The sequence below is a fragment of the Vicia villosa genome, linkage group LG1, assembly GCF_029867415.1.
Source record: "Vicia villosa cultivar HV-30 ecotype Madison, WI linkage group LG1, Vvil1.0, whole genome shotgun sequence".
NCBI lineage: Eukaryota > Viridiplantae > Streptophyta > Magnoliopsida > Fabales > Fabaceae > Vicia > Vicia villosa.
Window position 1 is genome coordinate 167,559,145 of NC_081180.1, and position 21,484 is coordinate 167,580,628.

Genomic DNA, 21,484 nt, shown 5'->3' on the forward strand with positions numbered 1-21,484 from the left:
CGTAATCCATGGTATAGATCCTTAAGTCCTTTCTCCGTTTCTCCCTTTCTATGAAGTTCAAAACGTTCGTTATTTAATTTCCTTGAAAAACGACTCGAAAAAGGCTCTTTTGTTTTAGTTATTATGAATGATGCATGAATGCATGAATACTCACACAAGAGTTTTAAACAAACATGTCGTGGAAGGGTATAGTGGTCATGGAATCACAACGCAAACCTCTCACCAAGGTAAACTAAGGATAAGGATTTTTGTACCTGTAGAACGGGTTCTAGGGGTCTCAGAGCTTTTGCTCAATCTTAAAGATACGTTGATTGGTATCTGTAAGAGAGTTTTCTCTGAGTGTAGTATCTGCGTGACAATTACTTCTGTAATCACCGCTCTACGTCCTAAGAAAGGCTTTAAGTGGGGTTAATGTGTTTCTAGGTCCTCCTGGTACAAATCATTCTCGGAATGCATTGGCGCAGTTAATCACAACCAGCCAGGCAAATCCCAAGAGTAGATTTGGAAACCAAGATTAGAGGGCCTTCACCGAGAAGACATCCTCCGTCCTATCTTATGTTGCTCTCAAATCCGGGTATAGGATTTCTCACCACAAGGGGGAATCAAGCCCTTTCCCGATACAGAATAAACAAAATAAACAAATATAAATGCAACAATCACATGAAATGACACAGAGGTTAGGCAGGACCTCTCTTGTTTGAGGGGGAATTTGGCATCCCTAATTCCTCATTGGGGCTGGACCACCAACAGGTCAAACATTGGTTTGGATGAAAAACCAAGGTTTTTAACACTTATATCCCCAGCAGAGTCGCCATTTTTCTGTGGTGTCGTTTTTTTACCTCCCCGTTTCACTTGGGAGGACGGCACGCTAGACCCTTCACGCAAAATTTGGAAGGAGAATGCGCCCGTGGCGGGATGAATTTTGTTTCAGTTCTTCCTACGATATCACACGAACTTTTTAATTTTCCTAACGAGTAGGAGAGGGGAAAAAGATCTCAAAAATTAACCCTAGGAGTTTTCTAAGTGTGGGGATTCACCTAGACTAGAAATTCTGGAGTCCGGGGGGTCGGTTATACATAGGGAAGAGTTTAAGCACCCTACATATCCGTAGTACTCTACGGGAACCTTCTCTGTGTCATTGTGATTGTGTTTGTTGCTTATTATTGGGAAAGTTTCTCCTTTGTGTTAGGAGAGAGAATTTGAATTGATTTAAAAAAGACAGACAGACAGACAGACAGACAAACTGACTATTTTTGGTATTTTATTAGCTCGCTGAGATTCCTTGTGAACCTCATGCCTACATATCCCTAGTGGAAGTCAGAGATTAATGTAGTTCGGGGAACTAATTAGGGTTTTTAAATGATTTTTGGGTGCCTTGCTTGAAGCTCAAGGTTGAAGCTTGAATTAAATCTCTGTTTACAGTAAAGAGATATGAAATCATCTTTACAGAGAGGTATTTCTACTATTCCACCATAAACATTATTAAAGTGACAGAATAACTGGATTCATTTCATTCAAGAGGGGGACCTTACTTGTTTATGTGCAAGTATACCAGTCAACTGCATCTTGAATGAAAGAAAGGTGCTCAACCAAATTAGGGAAAGTTACCACATGCCTGGGTTCTACTGCCAGAGCATGCCTTTCAAAATCCTAAATGGGAGACTGGTTAAAATGAAATGCTCATCCAAATTAGGGAAAGTTACCACATGTCTGGGTTCTACTACCAGCTCATGCCTTTCAAAATCCTAAATGGGAGACTTAATTGAAATAAAATGTAATGTTTGTTTGTTTGTTCGAATGTGGTGAGATAGGAGAAATATCTCTCTATAGAGATAAGCTATATCTACTTATGTATAAAAGATTTGAATTTTTAGCTAGCTTGTATGAGGCCCAAGCTTGAGGCTTTTGATTGATTTTATTGTTTATTGAAAGATAACTCTATTGTGGCGGACTTTTAAAGAAAATGAGTATGGAGGACTCTATGGGGAAAAGATCCTTGAGATTGGGAATCTTTGACACAGGAAATGTGGTTTATCTGCCTTGTACAAAGCCCAAGGTTGTGGCGACTTAATGATAAAGGACTCACTGGGGGAGTTTTATTCTACTGGAGGATTTATCTATTAAAAGACTGATCTTTTCTTTATGTTTTTTGGAGGCTAACCCTTTCCAGGGGTTTTTGACTCTTTTTATTGACTGTGATTTCGAGGCTGACCCTTTCCAGGGGTTTTTATTAAAATGGCGGAAAGATTATCTAGTGGAGACTTCTTATTTTAAAGCCCAAGATTAAGGCTGACTCTTGCTTAGAATAAGCAAATATGGATCCTAGACTCTGCTAAGGAAGATTGATGAAGATAAGGGTGACAGAGACTGTCCATGTCTCTCATTCCAAAAAGTGTACTCAATATGAGATTGAGACAATCTTAGCTTGTTTAAAGTCTGGTTTAAAGAATGGAAGAAACTCACCAGGATAGGCTAAAAGGTAACTAAAGACCTGTTCCTACATTTATAAGAAACCTGATGGGTCCTTGTATACAAGCTCAAGAGGAAGCTGGAAATGCTTTTAAGAAGCCTGTGGGTCCTTGTACAAAGCCCAATAGGAGGCTAATCGAGGGTCATCGAGGGTCCTTGTTATAGCACAAGAGAAAGCTATGTGGTTTTGAACTTATTTTGGCTTTAAGCAAATGGGTAGGAGGTTTCACCGGGAATAATTCCTCTTTGGGTGGATGTGTCCTAGTTTTTGTTCTAAGGCTTTTTCAAGATGTTTCACCGGGAATAATTCATCTTGAGGGTTTGAACTAAAGATCTCTAATTAGGAAAGAGCCTTCACCGGGAAGACATTCTCAATCCTAAGCCATATTCCTATAATATATATAGTTTAACTGTCCTAGGGTTTACACTCAGACGTAGTTCTAAACAAAATATAAACAGTTCTATATTTGACAATAATTTAAATAAAGACTGTAAATTGAAAGCTTATAAAGCCTAACCTGGATGGAGTGAAGGCCTTTGAAGAAGTATGTACAAAGCCTTATCAGAAATTGATAACAGTTGAATATTTATGATAAACAGTTAAGGGTTTTTGAAAACAGAATAAGTGAAGATGGACAAAGGTCACATAGGTATCTGAAGAGTTTCACCGGGAATAATGCCCTTCAAATACCAGAAGAAAGTTTTGAAAACAGAAAGGAGATTTTGTAAATACAGTTTTTGAAAACAAACTATGAAAAGAAAAAGGTGTTGGGACTTACACTCTATTAGAGGCCCGGTACTTTATAGTACTGGTTGTAAAAACAGTTGAGAAGATGTGAGGTTCTGTTGTTTGAAAACCTCGATCGTCTGTTTATTTTGAAGTATGAAGACAGTTTTGAATTTTGACAAAAGTCAACTTAATTAAAGTAAAGATGAAATCTAAACCTATTTAAGACCTAAATGGCTTAGGGTTTTATCACAAAATATTTATGAGATATTAGGTTTTGAAATTTCAATGAAAACATATATTAAAACATATTTTTAAAACACTTAAAACAACACTATTTTCAACCTAATAAAGATATATAAAATAAACAATATTTTTGTGATTTTTTTTATTATTCATAAAATATATATATTAATCAACCAGTGTGTGAAAAATGAAGTTAAAATGAATTAATTTGATAGGTTAAATAATTGGTTAAAGTTGTGAAGAAATTAAGTGGAAAAAGTGATAAACAATAAGGTTTTGTCAACTAGAGGGCTTGAACTCACGCCCTCCAAGTCACTGACCAAAACTCCCACCATCTGGGCTACGCGCGCAATTTGTTATTCGTATGCATCAAACTTAATATATTTAAAAACAAGCCAGAAGATTCAAATTTGCGCGCGCCATGTTCATCTTCTTCCTCGAGCTCAAAGATTTTCAAATTTCTAACTCTCTGGTTTCTCAACTAAATGGCATGATGTAAACATCAATCATGCTCCAAATTTCCTCACGAATCCAAATATGTAACTAACATTTATTTATATTAACTACAACTACCTAATTTCTCAGAAAACATGAAGAACATATGAACCCTAAATTTGAAATTAAATGACAAACAAGATGAATAAATGAATGATGATAGAGGGTTTTCAATCCTCTGATGATGCTAAACAAGATAGTATCGAGCTTTATCACAAAGAGTACTTAAATTAAAGAGGTGGAGTTCAAAAACTTACCTCTGAAACTGAAGGTCGTACGAATGATGGGGAGCTTCTGGGCTTGTGTGAATGATCCTAAAAGCTTCCTTGGGACTCAGTGATGCTAACTGAACGCTTATTGTAACTTCAATCCTTCTGAATTGTTCTACCTGACACCTTCGATTTGAGTTTCAAGTGAACATGGAGGATGATGAATTTGCAGTTACAGATGAGCTGCGACCATCTGAATAGCTTCATTATGCCCTAAGGAACGTGTCTGGATGCTTGGCTTTGCATGAAACCTTCTGAATTGCTCTATGGACCTCCAACTGCAAGAGCTCCAAAGTGAAAGCAACAATGGTGTTCCTCCACTTACAGAAGTGATCCAGGTGCTTGGATCACCTCTAATGAACCCCCTTGAGATGTTAGAATGCTTACTTTCCAAAGAGAAGCTCTGGTTTGAAGAAAACGATTCTTCTTGCCAAAGAACTTTGAAAAACCATAAGCATGAGAAGAGAAGGAGAAATCAAGGAATATAGTTGCTTTGGTGTGTCTAATACTGAGGAATGCACTTGTATTTATAGGCAAATGGATGTAGAGCAAATGGCTGTAGTGAGCTTGCTTAATGAGGTTAACTTGGTACCTTAAGCATGAAGAAATTTCAAAGAATATCCAAGTGTGATCATTGCATTTTCGAGCTAGCTCCCTATCCATTGATTTCATCTGATCTTAGGGGACACTTCTGATGCAGAATGAGCTCTAATTGGTTGGTGGGAAGATTCCTTTGATGATTCATCAATTTGCCATAAATTCCTAAATGTAATCATTACATAATCACATGTTCTTGTTTTGGGAATCTTCTTCAATCTTCATGCTATGGTGAAAGTGAATGCATGGCATGTTTGCAGATGTGTTATGGGTCATGTAGCATCCATAAGTGATGTTATATGCACAAAATTGCAAAGTTCCAAAATGATGCATGACCTATAATTTTACTTCATGAGGCCAACTTTGAACAAGCATAACTCCTATCTCAAAATGAATTTGGAGAAGGTTGAGCACAATTTGGAAAGCCCTAAACATCTACTTCAAATCATTACTTTAGGTTTTCTTCAGAATCATTTGGGAAAATTGTGAAAAATGAGCCCAAAGTTGGAAGAAAACTAGGTTAAAAAACACTTAGAAATATTTCTAAGTTTTTATGACCTAAAGCTTCAAAATTCCAAATCTCTTAAATGGTTGATCTTTTGAAAAAAGTTCCTATGTAAGATGTTGTTTTATTTTGTAAGATCTACAACTTTCATGTTGGAAGTTTTTTGAGTTGTGTAGGTGAAAGTTTGAGTTCCCATAATGCCCTTAAAAACCCTAATTCCCGACTTTTTGGCCCTTGGTGAATTTTCTTCAATTTCTTTGGTCAAATGACTTTAATAATCATATATTGATGATATTGATCCTTAAAAGTCATGATTTGACCAAAAACCCTAAAAGTCAAAGGTGATCTTGTACAGTTGACTTTTTCAGATGAAGTGGGATTTTGGACTTTTGTGATGAACCAAGTCCTTCTCCTCAAGTTAATGATATGAATGGACTATGTTGAGGTAATAGAAGTTCTTGAACCATGTTTTGAGTTTTGGGTTCATGTCCTGATTAAAAGTCAACTATCCAGGTGAATTAGGTCAAAACCCTAATTGTCGACCAGATGAAATTGATGACTGCGGTTCTTGAATTGAGGTGTGATGCCCAATGGATGTTGTTATATGGATCATTTTAAGATGATTGAAGCCTTTGAGTGATGCCCTTGAGCTTTCTAGGGTTTCCCAAATGTGATCCCTGATTTTAGTCCTTGATGGGCTCAAAACCCTAGACTGGTGAAGTAAGCAATCCTGAGTCCAGGTGATGGGTATCTAATCAATCATAGATGAATAGAATGAAGCTTTTGAGTCCCATGGTTGTGTTAGAGACCATCCCTTTTACTGATTGATCCTTTGCCTGAGCTCTTTTGTTCCTGAGCACCCTCGACAAAGTACCAGATGAATAAGTGACTGCTCTGAGTATATGCTTTGACTTTGATGAAAAGTTATAAAGATATGACATCTCAGGGGGGGTCAAAATTAGGGTATGACACTATCCATCTCTCTCCTGCATATTTGATCCATTCCTTCTTCAACGGATCCTTGATTTTACCCTCCTTGTCTTTAACACAACAATTTGGAATAGAGAAATGAGCCTACACATACAGTATATGGCATATGTTGTTAGTATATATGTGATTATAAAATATAATAAAGTGTTGAATTTAAAATACCTGAATATCAAGCCATATAGCGTCTTTTATCCCATTATCTACGTCTTTCCACTCATCTTTCAAAATAGAACATCTCTGCCGAGCTAGAGATGCTATATAACTCTTTAAATTTGCATCATTTTTATCAACACCAGTACATTCGTAGGTTTTTAGATCAAACTCGATCTTTATCTTTTCGCCTGTTTGATGAACTTTGTCAATTTGTGTCATCAAAGTTTGACCTCTAACTCTTTTTTTATTAGGATTACTAGATGAAGAGGACTTGTCGGTTGAATCAGCCATGTATCTGTTTAAACAAAATAAAAAAATTTAGACATCAAATTAAACACAAGATAAAAAAAATTAGACATAAAATTAAGCACAAGATTGTCGCACGCTCGCGAAAATATGAACAGAGTCGCCACCAATATATTTATCCCAAAGAGGGAAAGGAATATCAGAAAACCTAGAATAAAGGAAGGATAAGAAAAGGTCTTGCGACCAAAGATCGGGTAAGAAGTCGGTTACGCAAGGGGAAGGTATTAGCACCCCTCACGTCTGTGGTACTCCACAGGATCCACTTATGTTTGTTCTATTCTAAGGGTGTATAAATCTAAAGCTTAATTGCTAAGGGAATGCATGCAAATGAATGAAAAAGAAACACGGGGAAAATAAGGTTTATAAATAATTGTGCTCGCTTAGGCCCCGCGACCCAATGCCTACGTATCCTTTTCAGGAATCAGAGCGCCGTAGTTCGGCTCTTTAGTTTTTGTTTGTTTTTGTGTTTTTTAGTGGACAGTTACATTCGCACTCCGCTGCTCGACCTCTGGAGTCTTAAGCTGGGAATGGAGCGGAAATAACGTGTCCGATTAAAGAATGCCTCGGAGGCGAGATAGAGAAGAGAGAAAATTGGTTTGTGTCTTTTAGGTGTAATTTCTTGATGGACGAAAACCTACTACAAGGCATCGCATCACTTCCTCACTTTGATTAGCTCTGAGCCTTTATTAGATATTTTGAAATGTTTTTGGTTGGGTGTCTTTTAAGGGAAATTAATTTGTGACTTGAATCATGCCATAAAAGAGAGTTTTTGTATATTTAGAGAATGCACATCGAGGCCTACGCCACAATCGTTTCTCTAAATGAAATACAGTTTTTGAATAATTAGAGAATGCACATCGAGGCCTACGCCACAATCGTTTCTCTAAATAGCGGTTAAGAAATACACCGAGGCCTACGCCTCAATCATTTCTCTTCCGCTAAGTGGGAAAGAACATACATCGGGGCCTACGCCCCAATCATTTCTTTCACACTAAAAAAAAGGCATTAGCATGATTCGCGTCGTCCTTTATTAATGTTTTAAAGTTGAAAAGAAAAAGGAGAAGAAAACTAGCCTAAAATGAATAACTAGCCTAATGTTATGAAGGGAACTTCTAAGTCCTAATGTTATCATGGTCTCTACCTAAAGTTAGGAGTAAATGAACGAAATTACAAGCACAAGCAAAGATCAAAATTACAAGTAAAAATTACAAGTAAACAATGATACAAAATTAGTGCAAAAATGACTAAAAGAATGACTTGAAATATGGTACAAAACATGGAAACAAATGATTCAAAATATGATACAAAATGAATTAAAAAGATCTATTCATTTTTTTTATATTGATTTTTATGAAGGAAATTGAATTCTAATTAACCAAAACGAATTAAAAGAGAGTTAGCCTAAACTAATATTGTTATGATCATTTTTATATGTCAAAATCATGTTAAAGCCTCAAAATTCATAGGAGAAAAATTAGCTTTTATTCATTAAAAAAAGTGGCAAGAAACTAATATAACCTAAAAATATTAATTGAAACTGGGGGGTGTAAACTGAAATATAGGGTGTGAAGGACAGTAGGGCGCACAGGGCCCAGCCCAAAGTGATGTTCTTTGTTGTTCAGAAAAAGCGTATGGGCTCAGAGCGATTTGTGACTATGGCCCAAGAAATTTTTGTTTAGCTTGACAGCATTTTTGAAAGGAACATGGACCTGGGGGTGATGGTATAGATCCGGCCCAAATGTATTTTATTGTCATCAGAAAAGAGAAAAATGATTAATTAAAATAATTACATAAAAAGAACAGATTGGGATTAGGGTTACGTTTTTGTGCCTCTTGAGCTTCTTTGACCGAGTCCTCTTCCTCATGTGAACTCGCGGCGGCGCCGGAGTAAAACTCATCTCCGATTCAAGGACCGGCGCTCTTCTCTCTCGCTCAACCCTCTCACGTTCAACCTTTCTCCGATTCCATCAAAGTATCGCCTACCGGAGCCGATCACTCCGGCGGTGGATGCGACGGCAATTCGAAAAGGCCAAAGAACTGAGAAGCTTGAATCGGTAACGATCTTGACATTTTCTTCCAATTGAACACTGCGTTGAAGCTTATTGAATGCCGTTTGTCGCAGATTGTAGAAGATGATGATGATTGATGAACTTGCAGAAGATTGATTCGATGAAGGCGATTTGGTGCCGATGATGATTGAACGGAGTCTTTAATGATTGCTGAGTTGAATTAGTGAATATGCGTTGAAGAAGGAGTTACGGCGATTGACGATAGTGAAACGTGGAGGAGCAGATCGAGAAGATGATGAAGTTTTGGAGAGGTGAATCAATGAAGATGATGAAGGTGAGAATTCGGTTATCCTTTCTGTTACAGGTTCCTTATTCTTTCTTCTCTTTTCTTTTTTTTTTGCCGAATTTTCTTTTAGATTTTTCTGATGACGAATTGGAGAATCGATTGAAGTTCTTGTTGATTGTGGATTTTCTGCAGAGAGGTTGAAGATTGGTGAAGTTGATGTGGTGATAACGTGAAGAGCAGTGGTGTTCTTGAAGGTTCAGGTGATTTTGTGTGGATTGAAGATGAAGATATGGTGATTGAGAAATTGAAGGATGAAGAGACGAAAGGTTCAAGAAGAATGGTGAAGAGTGAATATGAATGATGAAGGAGATGAAAAATGGTGGAGTGAAGGAGATGAAAGAGTGAAGGTCGAAATGAATCGAGAGGTGGTGATGATGAAGATGGAAATGGTGGAGACTGGTGGTGAAGAGTGAAGAAGAATGGTTGAATTGAAGGAGAATGGTTGAAGGTTGTGAAGTGATGAATGAAGAAAATGGTGGGATTGAATTGTGGTGGAGAATGGTGAGAAGTGAAGAAGAATGGTTGAATTGAAAGAGAATGGTTGATGAATACCTTTGTTCTTGAAATTGTGGTGATCTTTGAATGAGCTTTGAATAAAGAATTCCAATTACTCTTACACTCCATCCGCACGAATTTTCTCTCCGAACTCAACATGTTTACAACCCGCTCCAAACAAATGATTTGACCATACATTTAAATTCATGACATTGAATAATTCCAAACAAGGGATCCATATGATCAGACTAAGTTAGTCTTGCGCTAAAACTCCCGACTTTAACCATCAAATTTAATCCAGATTAATTGCCCTCGACCCTTAGCATGAAATCCCATGAGCTTCAATTGAATTAACAAACTCCGACGCCATGGAGAGGTAAATTCTAATCTGGTATCTTGGTGGATTTAGATGAAGAAGAGGTTCACAGTGCCCAAAAATTAAAACCTTATCTTATGATCCAATACTCAAGATAACATTTACTGCATCAGACTTGAATGAAGTAGAATCCCCAATCTCCAAGATCCTTGAACCCAAGACAGCTTTATTGATTAATGATGCATGATGTGTTAGATGACCTACTGAAAGTATGCATATGATATGAAGTTAAGCCATTTAGAAGTGAAATCAGATGGGCAAATTTTGGGGTGCAACAGCTGCCCCTATTTAATCGTCTTAAACCTGAAAGTGAGATTGGCGCTAGCCTTTCGATCATTCGAGGTAGAAGAAGATTAAATATCAAAAGAACCTGAAAATTTGCCTGATGAGAGATGGGATCCACTGGGAAAAAATGATATCAACTCCACTGAGGAATATCAACTTTGGATTGAACAAATTAACTCTGGGTTAGAAATGAAATAAACATCAACTCTGGGTTGAAAAAGAAGATTAGGTCAACTCTGGGTCAAAAAAGAAAGCAAGGAAATCAACTCTGGGTTGAACAAGGAATTGGATAAAAACTATGGGTTGAAAGAGGAAAGATGAACAATTAGAAATAACCGTCAACTCTGGGTTGAGTGGGAAGAACAAAAGATAACCGTCAACTCTGGGTTGAGTGGGAATAAGGAGAAATCAATTCTGGATTGAATAGAGGATGACCGTCAACTTTGGGTTGAGAGGGAAAGGTAAAAGATAACCATCAACTCTGGGTTGAATAAAAGATGACCGTCAACTCTGGGTTGAGTGGGAAAGGATGATCAATTATGGATTGAAAAAAATGGATAACTGTCAACTCTGGGTTGAGTGGGAAAGGAGAAAAGAAATAATCGTCAACTCTGGGTTGAGGGGAAAAAGACAAAGGACAACCGTCAACTCTGGGTTGAGTGGGAAAGGCAAGAAATAACCGTCAACTCTGGGTTGAGTGGGAAAAACAAGCCATGACCGTCAACTCTGGGTTGAGTGGGAAAGAGAAATCAATAAGAAATAACCGTCAACTCTGGGTGAGAGGGAAGAGGAAATGATCAACTCTGGGTTGAATAAAAGATAACCGTCAACTCTGGGTTGAGTAGGAAAAGATAAAAGATGACCGTCAACTCTGGGTTGAGTGGGAAAAAATAGAAGATAACCATCAACTCTGGGTTGAGTGGGAAAGAGAAAAGATAATCGTCAACTCTGGGTTGAGCACAAAAACATCAACTCTGGGTTGAAGAAAGATGAACATGATTGACTTTGGGAGATGACACCACAATGGTAACTCTGAGTGATCCAGTGGAATATCAATTGAATGCTTGTAGAGAACTCATCTGATGAATAACTTGGCTTATGCTTCCTATGCAATGTTTGATTTATTTGTGCACTTCTGGAGATGCAATGCAATGAATTCTATATGCAGTGTACTGATTGATTCGTCAGGGTTTCTGCTTTGCATGGGTAATAGATTAGGTGGAGTTCAGAAACTCTGTTTGAAAATCAAGGTGAGGTAGATGCCCCTGCTTTATTGATGATTGTATTATTATGGGAGAAATGTCAATGAGAATGCAATGATATGCATGATGCCTGCATGACTGTGAATGGAATGATTTTTTTCCAAGGTACAAGGAGTGGATGGAGAATGCCTTTATGGAAAGGTCATAGCTTGAAGTATAGGACTCCTGAGGGTGAGGTGTTTGGCTTGACTCCTCAACACATATCTGACACTTGCTTGAAGATGAAGAAACGACTTGTTTCTATCTTGCCCCAGCTTGCGTGATCTTTTGAGATAGAACTTTTGATAAGCTTGAAATGGTATGCCCCAGTGTTGATCATGGAATGAATGCCCCAGATTGAAAGGAACTCTTCCACCTAATATATTCTTCAGATACTTGCTCAGTGGATGACCAAACTTTTCCCTTGTAAGATTACTCGATGGAATTTCTATGTTGAACTTTCCTTGGTATCAAGTACTTACTTTCAGGTTAGAGACAATTCTGTTTTGAAAAGATAATGAGAATGCAATGCACATGTTAATCTCAAAGGAGAAGTTTTTATTAGTCCAAAATGTTGTACTGATACTAACACAAGTGAGAAGCAACATTAGGAGTCAGTTTGACATGATTTTACAGTTTGTATGCTTTCGGAACGAACCCTGCTTCAATTAGGACTTTTGAGGGTTGTAACGTGGTCAGGTTCACGGTTTGAGAAACAAAGGATAAAGGCTCAAATTCTACTTAACCCACCCCTTCTTCGTGATGTCCTCCAGTCCTACGTTCAGCTAGTTTAACACGAGTGTTCGCCTTTCAGGAAGGATTGTAATGGATGAGGATCCTTTGCAACTTTGATGGAGGTGGCAGCCACCCTTTGGTGCTTTCGTTGATGGTCACATTAACTTGTCCCTTGGAGGATTTTTCTTTTGCTTTTTGCTTTCCCTAACTTTTGCCTGGACAAAAAGTTTCTCTTGATTTTGGTTTTCGTTGTCCAGCGGGATATGCCCTAATTTTTGCCTAAGTCATTTGCTTCAAAGCTTTTTGTTTTCTTTCTTTTTGACTTAGCGGGCTATTGTTTCTTTCTTTTTTTCTTTTGATCATGATTCATAACTTTCTTTTTTTCCTTTTGTCTCGTTTGGGAACAAGTTGTATGACTTTGATGATTGACTTGTTGAAAAAGTTGTGACTGCCTTTTTCTCAATGAATGAGAGACATCCATTGTGGATTGTGCTCTTCTTCTTTGTTGTGAGAGATAGAATATGATTGATCCTCTGATGGAATACCTGAAATTTGAACGCTCTGTCGCACTAACTGAAGACTACCCTGCCCCTGGTAAAGATTGAGGGTTTTGCATTTTTTGAAAAGAAACTACTACTCCATAGGCTCAAAGGGGTTTACGAAGGTTTCACTCCCTTATAACTCCGGTGTTTAGGAATTGAAACAATGCCTGTACATCCTCAGCAGGATCTTGTTCCAAAAGCATACAATTAGTGATTCATGTGTTTTTGATTTTTCATCATTCTCCTTTTTTAGTTGCTTAAGACAAATGAGTGAAGTATCAATGAACATAATGACAAAGATGAAATGATTTGAGAAAAACATGTATGTTACATTATTTTTATTTATTCAAACAGAATGAGTTTCTTACAATGAGAAGTACTTGATAACAACAGAAGTAATACAATTGAAAGTACTTTGAAGTAATCTAGACAATGGCAGGCTTGGCCTTATTTTGATGCAAATGAAATGTTCTCTGACAAACACAAAGTCTTTAGGCTCCAATAGTGGAAGGTACCCTCATGAGGAGGCATGATTCTCTGATAGTAGCTTGATCTTGTTTATAATGCCCCATGATTCTTTGTCTGTTGTCTCATGTCAAATATCATTGTCGAGGAATCGTCTTGTCTGATCTGATGGAGTGGAAGAAGGGTAGGAGTCTTTGGTAACCATGGATGCAAATGCATGAATGCACAAATGTTAATGGAGATGCAAATGTATCATAAATCAGGATCAAGGATCAAGGCCTCTTGGATAACAGCTTCTCATGGTCAATAAGATATGGTCGAACCCTCCAGATTCAGAGGTTCGACGTTGCTTTCTGGATAAACAGCTTGTGCATAAGTCAAAGATGGTCGAACCCTCCAGATTCAGAGGTTCGACGTTGATTCTGATAGATAGCTTTTGCATAAGTCATATAAGGTCAAACCTCCAGATTCAGAGGTTCGACGTTGATTACGATAGATAACTGATGTAGAGCTTCTGTATAAGTCGAATGTTCCAGGGTCAAAGGTTCGACGTCCTTTTGAATACCAGGAGAACCAATAGTCACCAACAGAACATGTACCTGTACCTGTTAAGAATATGATTCCCTCCCCACTCACGGGTGTAGTCTAGGTCAGGGTAGGTTAAAATGGCAACCAGCGTTATCAGTCCTCCTGAGGCACCAATGTTGTTGCATCTACATGCCAACAATGATACCCCACTTGGACCTCGACTGGGCGTGGGTCTCATGATCGCACTAGACAAGACTTGACATCTCATCGGCGTCATGACTATCCACTCTATCCTAGGTATCCTATGTGTCAACTCTGGCCTGGGTATTGGGCCTTTTACCTCATAGAAACAACCCACCCAACCTGCAAACAGATAAAATATGTGGCCCCCACGGGGACCCATAATATAGTCCAGAATGCGAGAAAATAAACATGATATGCAAGCAATAAATAGTCATGATATGCAAGCATAAAATAAATGAAGCGAAGTATAAGCAATATATAAGCACACCCAAAAAACAGACAAACAAACAAAGGCTAGGATCGACTCGCTAAATACGGACCCGCAATAGGTCTAACGTCCCCAGCAGAGTCGCCAGCTGTCGCACGCTCGCGAAAATATGAACAGAGTCGCCACCAATATATTTATCCCAAAGAGGGAAAGGAATATCAGAAAACCTAGAATAAAGGAAGGATAAGAAAAGGTCTTGCGACCAAAGATCGGGTAAGAAGTCGGTTACGCAAGGGGAAGGTATTAGCACCCCTCACGTCTGTGGTACTCCACAGGATCCACTTATGTTTGTTCTATTCTAAGGGTGTATAAATCTAAAGCTTAATTGCTAAGGGAATGCATGCAAATGAATGAAAAAGAAACACGGGGAAAATAAGGTTTATAAATAATTGTGCTCGCTTAGGCCCCGCGACCCAATGCCTACGTATCCTTTTCAGGAATCAGAGCGCCGTAGTTCGGCTCTTTAGTTTTTGTTTGTTTTTGTGTTTTTTAGTGGACAGTTACATTCGCACTCCGCTGCTCGACCTCTGGAGTCTTAAGCTGGGAATGGAGCGGAAATAACGTGTCCGATTAAATAATGCCTCGGAGGCGAGATAGAGAAGAGAGAAAATTGGTTTGTGTCTTTTAGGTGTAATTTCATGATGGACGAAAACCTACTACAAGGCATCGCATCACTTCCTCACTTTGATTAGCTCTGAGCCTTTATTAGATATTTTGAAATGTTTTTGGTTGGGTGTCTTTTAAGGGAAATTAATTTGTGACTTGAATCATGCCATAAAAGAGAGTTTTTGTATATTTAGAGAATGCACATCGAGGCCTACGCCACAATCGTTTCTCTAAATGAAATACAGTTTTTGAATAATTAGAGAATGCACATCGAGGCCTACGCCACAATCGTTTCTCTAAATAGCGGTTAAGAAATACACCGAGGCCTACGCCTCAATCATTTCTCTTCCGCTAAGTGGGAAAGAACATACATCGGGGCCTACGCCCCAATCATTTCTTTCACACTAAAAAAAAGGCATTAGCATGATTCGCGTCGTCCTTTATTAATGTTTTAAAGTTGAAAAGAAAAAGGAGAAGAAAACTAGCCTAAAATGAATAACTAGCCTAATGTTATGAAGGGAACTTCTAAGTCCTAATGTTATCATGGTCTCTACCTAAAGTTAGGAGTAAATGAACGAAATTACAAGCACAAGCAAAGATCAAAATTACAAGTAAAAATTACAAGTAAACAATGATACAAAATTAGTGCAAAAATGACTAAAAGAATGACTTGAAATATGGTACAAAACATGGAAACAAATGATTCAAAATATGATACAAAATGAATTAAAAAGATCTATTCATTTTTTTTATATTGATTTTTATGAAGGAAATTGAATTCTAATTAACCAAAACGAATTAAAAGAGAGTTAGCCTAAACTAATATTGTTATGATCATTTTTATATGTCAAAATCATGTTAAAGCCTCAAAATTCATAGGAGAAAAATTAGCTTTTATTCATTAAAAAAAGTGGCAAGAAACTAATATAACCTAAAAATATTAATTGAAACTGGGGGGTGTAAACTGAAATATATGTGAAGGACAGTAGGGCGCACAGGGCCCAGCCCAAAGTGATGTTCTTTGTTGTTCAGAAAAAGCGTATGGGCTCAGAGCGATTTGTGACTATGGCCCAAGAAATTTTTGTTTAGCTTGACAGCATTTTTGAAAGGAACATGGACCTGGGGGTGATGGTATAGATCCGGCCCAAATGTATTTTATTGTCATCAGAAAAGAGAAAAATGATTAATTAAAATAATTACATAAAAAGAACAGATTGGGATTAGGGTTACGTTTTTGTGCCTCTTGAGCTTCTTTGACCGAGTCCTCTTCCTCATGTGAACTCGCGGCGGCGCCGGAGTAAAACTCATCTCCGATTCAAGGACCGGCGCTCTTCTCTCTCGCTCAACCCTCTCACGTTCAACCTTTCTCCGATTCCATCAAAGTATCGCCTACCGGAGCCGATCACTCCGGCGGTGGATGCGACGGCAATTCGAAAAGGCCAAAGAACTGAGAAGCTTGAATCGGTAACGATCTTGACATTTTCTTCCAATTGAACACTGCGTTGAAGCTTATTGAATGCCGTTTGTCGCAGATTGTAGAAGATGATGATGATTGATGAACTTGCAGAAGATTGATTCGATGAAGGCGATTTGGTGCCGATGATGATTGAACGGAGTCTTTAATGATTGCTGAGTTGAATTAGTGAATATGCGTTGAAGAAGGAGTTACGGCGATTGACGATAGTGAAACGTGGAGGAGCAGATCGAGAAGATGATGAAGTTTTGGAGAGGTGAATCAATGAAGATGATGAAGGTGAGAATTCGGTTATCCTTTCTGTTACAGGTTCCTTATTCTTTCTTCTCTTTTCTTTTTTTTTTGCCGAATTTTCTTTTAGATTTTTCTGATGACGAATTGGAGAATCGATTGAAGTTCTTGTTGATTGTGGATTTTCTGCAGAGAGGTTGAAGATTGGTGAAGTTGATGTGGTGATAACGTGAAGAGCAGTGGTGTTCTTGAAGGTTCAGGTGATTTTGTGTGGATTGAAGATGAAGATATGGTGATTGAGAAATTGAAGGATGAAGAGACGAAAGGTTCAAGAAGAATGGTGAAGAGTGAATATGAATGATGAAGGAGATGAAAAATGGTGGAGTGAAGGAGATGAAAGAGTGAAGGTCGAAATGAATCGAGAGGTGGTGATGATGAAGATGGAAATGGTGGAGACTGGTGGTGAAGAGTGAAGAAGAATGGTTGAATTGAAGGAGAATGGTTGAAGGTTGTGAAGTGATGAATGAAGAAAATGGTGGGATTGAATTGTGGTGGAGAATGGTGAGAAGTGAAGAAGAATGGTTGAATTGAAAGAGAATGGTTGATGAATACCTTTGTTCTTGAAATTGTGGTGATCTTTGAATGAGCTTTGAATAAAGAATTCCAATTACTCTTACACTCCATCCGCACGAATTTTCTCTCCGAACTCAACATGTTTACAACCCGCTCCAAACAAATGATTTGACCATACATTTAAATTCATGACATTGAATAATTCCAAACAAGGGATCCATATGATCAGACTAAGTTAGTCTTGCGCTAAAACTCCCGACTTTAACCATCAAATTTAATCCAGATTAATTGCCCTCGACCCTTAGCATGAAATCCCATGAGCTTCAATTGAATTAACAAACTCCGACGCCATGGAGAGGTAAATTCTAATCTGGTATCTTGGTGGATTTAGATGAAGAAGAGGTTCACAGTGCCCAAAAATTAAAACCTTATCTTATGATCCAATACTCAAGATAACATTTACTGCATCAGACTTGAATGAAGTAGAATCCCCAATCTCCAAGATCCTTGAACCCAAGACAGCTTTATTGATTAATGATGCATGATGTGTTAGATGACCTACTGAAAGTATGCATATGATATGAAGTTAAGCCATTTAGAAGTGAAATCAGATGGGCAAATTTTGGGGTGCAACAAAGATAAAAACAATTAGACATAAAATTAAGCACAAAATAAAAACAATTAGACATAAAATTAAGCACAAAATAAAAACAATTAGAAATCAAAGTCGAATTAACTTATAAAAAACACCTTACTAGTTCTCCTATATCCCTTATTCATAATCTATGCGAATAGCATGCACATCATCCTCTACATTTTCTTCAATGAAGGTAGGCACATTTGTTGAGAAAGGAGGAGTTTCGGAAACATCAAGATTCGCATCTTGATTTTCATCACTATCATGCATCTTTCCTTGTAGAACAACTGACCACCTTTTATTAGAAGGATATGTGACATAAAATACTTGTTTTTCTTGAGATGCCATGATGAAAGGTTCGTCCACATAAGCTAACTTGCTAAGATCAACCAGTATAATTCCAAATTCACCGATTTTTACACCACTATTGATATCAATCCATTTGCATTTAAATACAGGAACTTTAAACACAACATAATCAACTTCTCAAATCTCTTCAATCACCCCAAAGTAGGGTGTAGATGCCATAACCGGATTTTTATCTTTAGCACTAGAGAAGTGCATGGACTCGGTCACAATCATGACCCCACTATTTTGCGTGGTACTACGGTCATCCTTTGACTTTGTATAAAAGGAATTTTTATTAATATCATATCCACTCCAAGTTATTATGTTACATTTAGGCTTATAGGACAACCACATAATTGTTTTTGAAGCACTATCATCACTAGCAATTTTTTCTTTAAACCACTCAGAGAAACTCTTATTATGCTCTTTTAACAACCCTCTTTCATTCATCTTGAGGTACTTTTTCTTTATGATGCTTTTGTGAGCAGATAAGTAAGGTTGAACTTCATCCGTGTTATTAAATATATACAAATGCGCTTGAACAACCACATCAATACTTAAGCTCTTGACCTTTAAACCTTGTGTACCCACATCCTCACATCTTCCATCATGACGAGACTTGGGAACCCTTACAGCATCCACTTCCGACAAATAGTTAGAACAAAACTCAATTGCTTCTTCTGCAATGTACCTCTCAATAATCGATGCTTCCGGACGGTGTGGGTTTTCGGTATACCCTTTTAGGATCTTCATGTATCACTCTATTAGATACATCCACCGTAAAAAAATTAGACCACATAATCTAATCTCCCTTACTAGATAAACAATCAAGTGAATCATAATGTCAAAAAATGGGGAAAAAATATCTCTAATTGGCATAAGATAACTGCAGCCTCATTTTCCAAATCGTCTAACTTTAATGGATCAATGGCTTTGCAATAAACTGCATTGAAAAACAAGCACAACCTAGTTATAGTCTTCCTAACATTGTTAGGAAATATCCCACGAATAGCCACTGGTAGTAGTTGTTGCATTAAAACATGACAGTCATGAGATTTTAAGCCAACTAATTTGAGATCTTTAACCAAAACAAGCCTCTTGACATTTGATGAGTAACCATGCGGCACTTTGATACTTTCTAAACACTCACAAAAACTTGTTTTCTCTTTTTTAGACAAAGTGTAGCAGGTAGGAGGTAAATACGTCTTGTTACCTATATAATGTTATCATCAAGAATTTCAACAATTAAAGTTATGAACATGTTATTTTAATATCAAAAGTAATGATAATTTAATTTGAACAAATAGGTGGTACCTATATATTGTGGAGTTAACTCTTCTCGTATACCCATCACGCCCAAATCTAGACGAGCATTAATACCATCCTTTGTCTTGCCTTGAATGTTGAGAAGTGTTCCGATTACACTATCACATACATTTTTCTCCACGTGCATCACATCAATACAATGTCTTACCTCAAGACTAGACCAATATGGAAGATCGAAGAAAACCGACCTCTTTTTCCATATATTTTTTACAATAGGTCACTTTTGGTACTTTCCAAAGATAGAAGTAATGCCCTGTTGTCGTTGATAAACTTCCTCTCCAGTTAAGGGCTTTGGAGAAACACCGTGCTCTTGTTCCCCATTGAAAGCTTTGCGTAATCTATGATATGGATGTTAACGATTTAGAAATTTTAGATGCCCGAGATAAACAGTCTTCTTTCCTTTTTCAAGCTGATGGAAACATGTGTCTTTTTCACATATAGGACACGCTTTATTCCCTTTAACTTTATACCCAGACAAATTGCCATATGCCGGAAAATCATTGATGGTGCAAAACAACATGGCACGCATATTGAACTGTTCACCAGAATGTGCATCAAAAACATCCACCTCTTCCTCCCACAAAACTTTTAAATCATTAATCAGTGGACTTAGATAAACATCTATGTCATTTCCTGGTTGTTTTGGGCCCGAAATCATCATTGATAACATAATATATTTACACTTCATGCACAACCTAGGAGATAGGTTGTAAATCATCAGAAGAACAGACCAAGAAGTTTGATTATTACTTAGATTACCAAATGGATTCATTCCATCAGTAGAAAGTCCAAGTCTAAGGTTTCTCGACTCTTTGCCTAAATTTGGAAACAAAGAATTTATTTTCGTCCATTGCAAAGAATCAGCTACATGGCGAATTTGTCCATCACATTTTCTTTCTTCTGCATGCCATCTAGGATTCTTTGCGTCGTGTGCATTAGCGAATAATCTCTTGAACCTTGAAATTATCGTTAGGTACCATACCACTTTCGCGGGAGGACCCTTTTTGACCTCCTCATCATCACTAGATTCACCATGTCTCTTTTTGTAGCGTGAAGCCTTGCACTTCGGACAATGGTTATAGTTTACATACTCTTTTCTGTATAATATGCAATCATTAGGGCATGCATGTATCTTTTCATACTCCAAACCCATCAGACACAATATTTTCTTTTCCTCGTAATAACGATTTGGCAGTATGTTACCTTCTAGAAGCATTTGTGTCAACAATTCAAGCAATTTGGTAAAACTTTTGTCAGTCCACCCGTTAATTGCCTTCAGATTAAACAATTTTAACACGGATGACAAACGTGTTAAATTTGTGCATCCCGGGTACAAAGGTGTATCCTTGTCATTGCATAAACTATCATACGCATGTGCCCTCTTAAACGAATCTTGTCCAATATCACGCATCATGTCTTCCAGACGATCATCCATTTCTACACTAACATTATCTCTTTGGGACACATTTAACTTTGCTACTACTTCACCGTGCCATATCCACTGTGTATAACTTTGACAAATCCCTTCACTAATTAGATGATTCATGTTTTCTCTCTTACTAAGTTTTGGTTCTTGATTTGCACAATGAACACATGGACAGAGAATAAGCGTAGGAAGACTTTCTTCAGCATTACTTTTAGGAGGAGAAAGATCTTTTTTAGCATTACTTTCAGCAAACTGTAGAAATTCCATCACTCCATGTTCGTACTCAGCACTTAATCGATTAGCTCTCATCCAACTACGATCCATAAGGCGGGGGTGCAGACATTATTTCTAATAAATCATTAGTTCAATTTAAATAAACGATTTTTCTAAATGATAAAGTTGCGAGAGTTATCACACCTAAAATGGAAAGTGCTATGTTGCCTCAACAACGTAAACTTAAGAACAACTAAAACATTGGTGAAATTTGTATGAACTCAAAATTTGTACCTTCCTTTAACTTTGAATGAGGGACAACACTTTAGGCTCACTGAAGTAGTCTTTTAACACTTAGAA

The 21,484-nt window shown here is 37.6% G+C and overlaps 1 protein-coding gene and 2 long non-coding RNA genes across 3 annotated transcripts; 2 read left to right on the top strand and 1 right to left on the bottom strand.

The window, feature by feature from the left end:
• Positions 1-8,572: 8,572 nt before the first annotated feature.
• On the top strand, positions 8,573-9,271 carry LOC131620064 (uncharacterized). The gene is made up of 3 exons (XR_009288984.1): positions 8,573-8,811; positions 8,880-9,100; positions 9,245-9,271. It is a non-coding gene; the product is annotated as an uncharacterized LOC131620064 (long non-coding RNA).
• Positions 9,272-16,121: 6,850 nt separating this feature from the next.
• LOC131620068 (uncharacterized) lies at positions 16,122-16,820 on the top strand. Its single transcript, XR_009288985.1, has 3 exons — positions 16,122-16,360; positions 16,429-16,649; positions 16,794-16,820. It is a non-coding gene; the product is annotated as an uncharacterized LOC131620068 (long non-coding RNA).
• Positions 16,821-19,837: 3,017 nt separating this feature from the next.
• On the bottom strand, positions 19,838-21,235 carry LOC131659053 (uncharacterized). The gene has a single exon (XM_058928296.1). It carries the CDS (start codon positions 21,233-21,235, stop codon positions 19,838-19,840), a length of 1,398 nt encoding a protein of 465 aa, XP_058784279.1.
• Positions 21,236-21,484: the final 249 nt, after the last annotated feature.

Coding starts and splice junctions, on each gene's coding strand:
- LOC131659053 (XM_058928296.1), bottom strand. CDS start 21,235: ATGGATCGTAGTTGGATGAGAGCTAATCGATTAAGTGCTGAGTACGAA.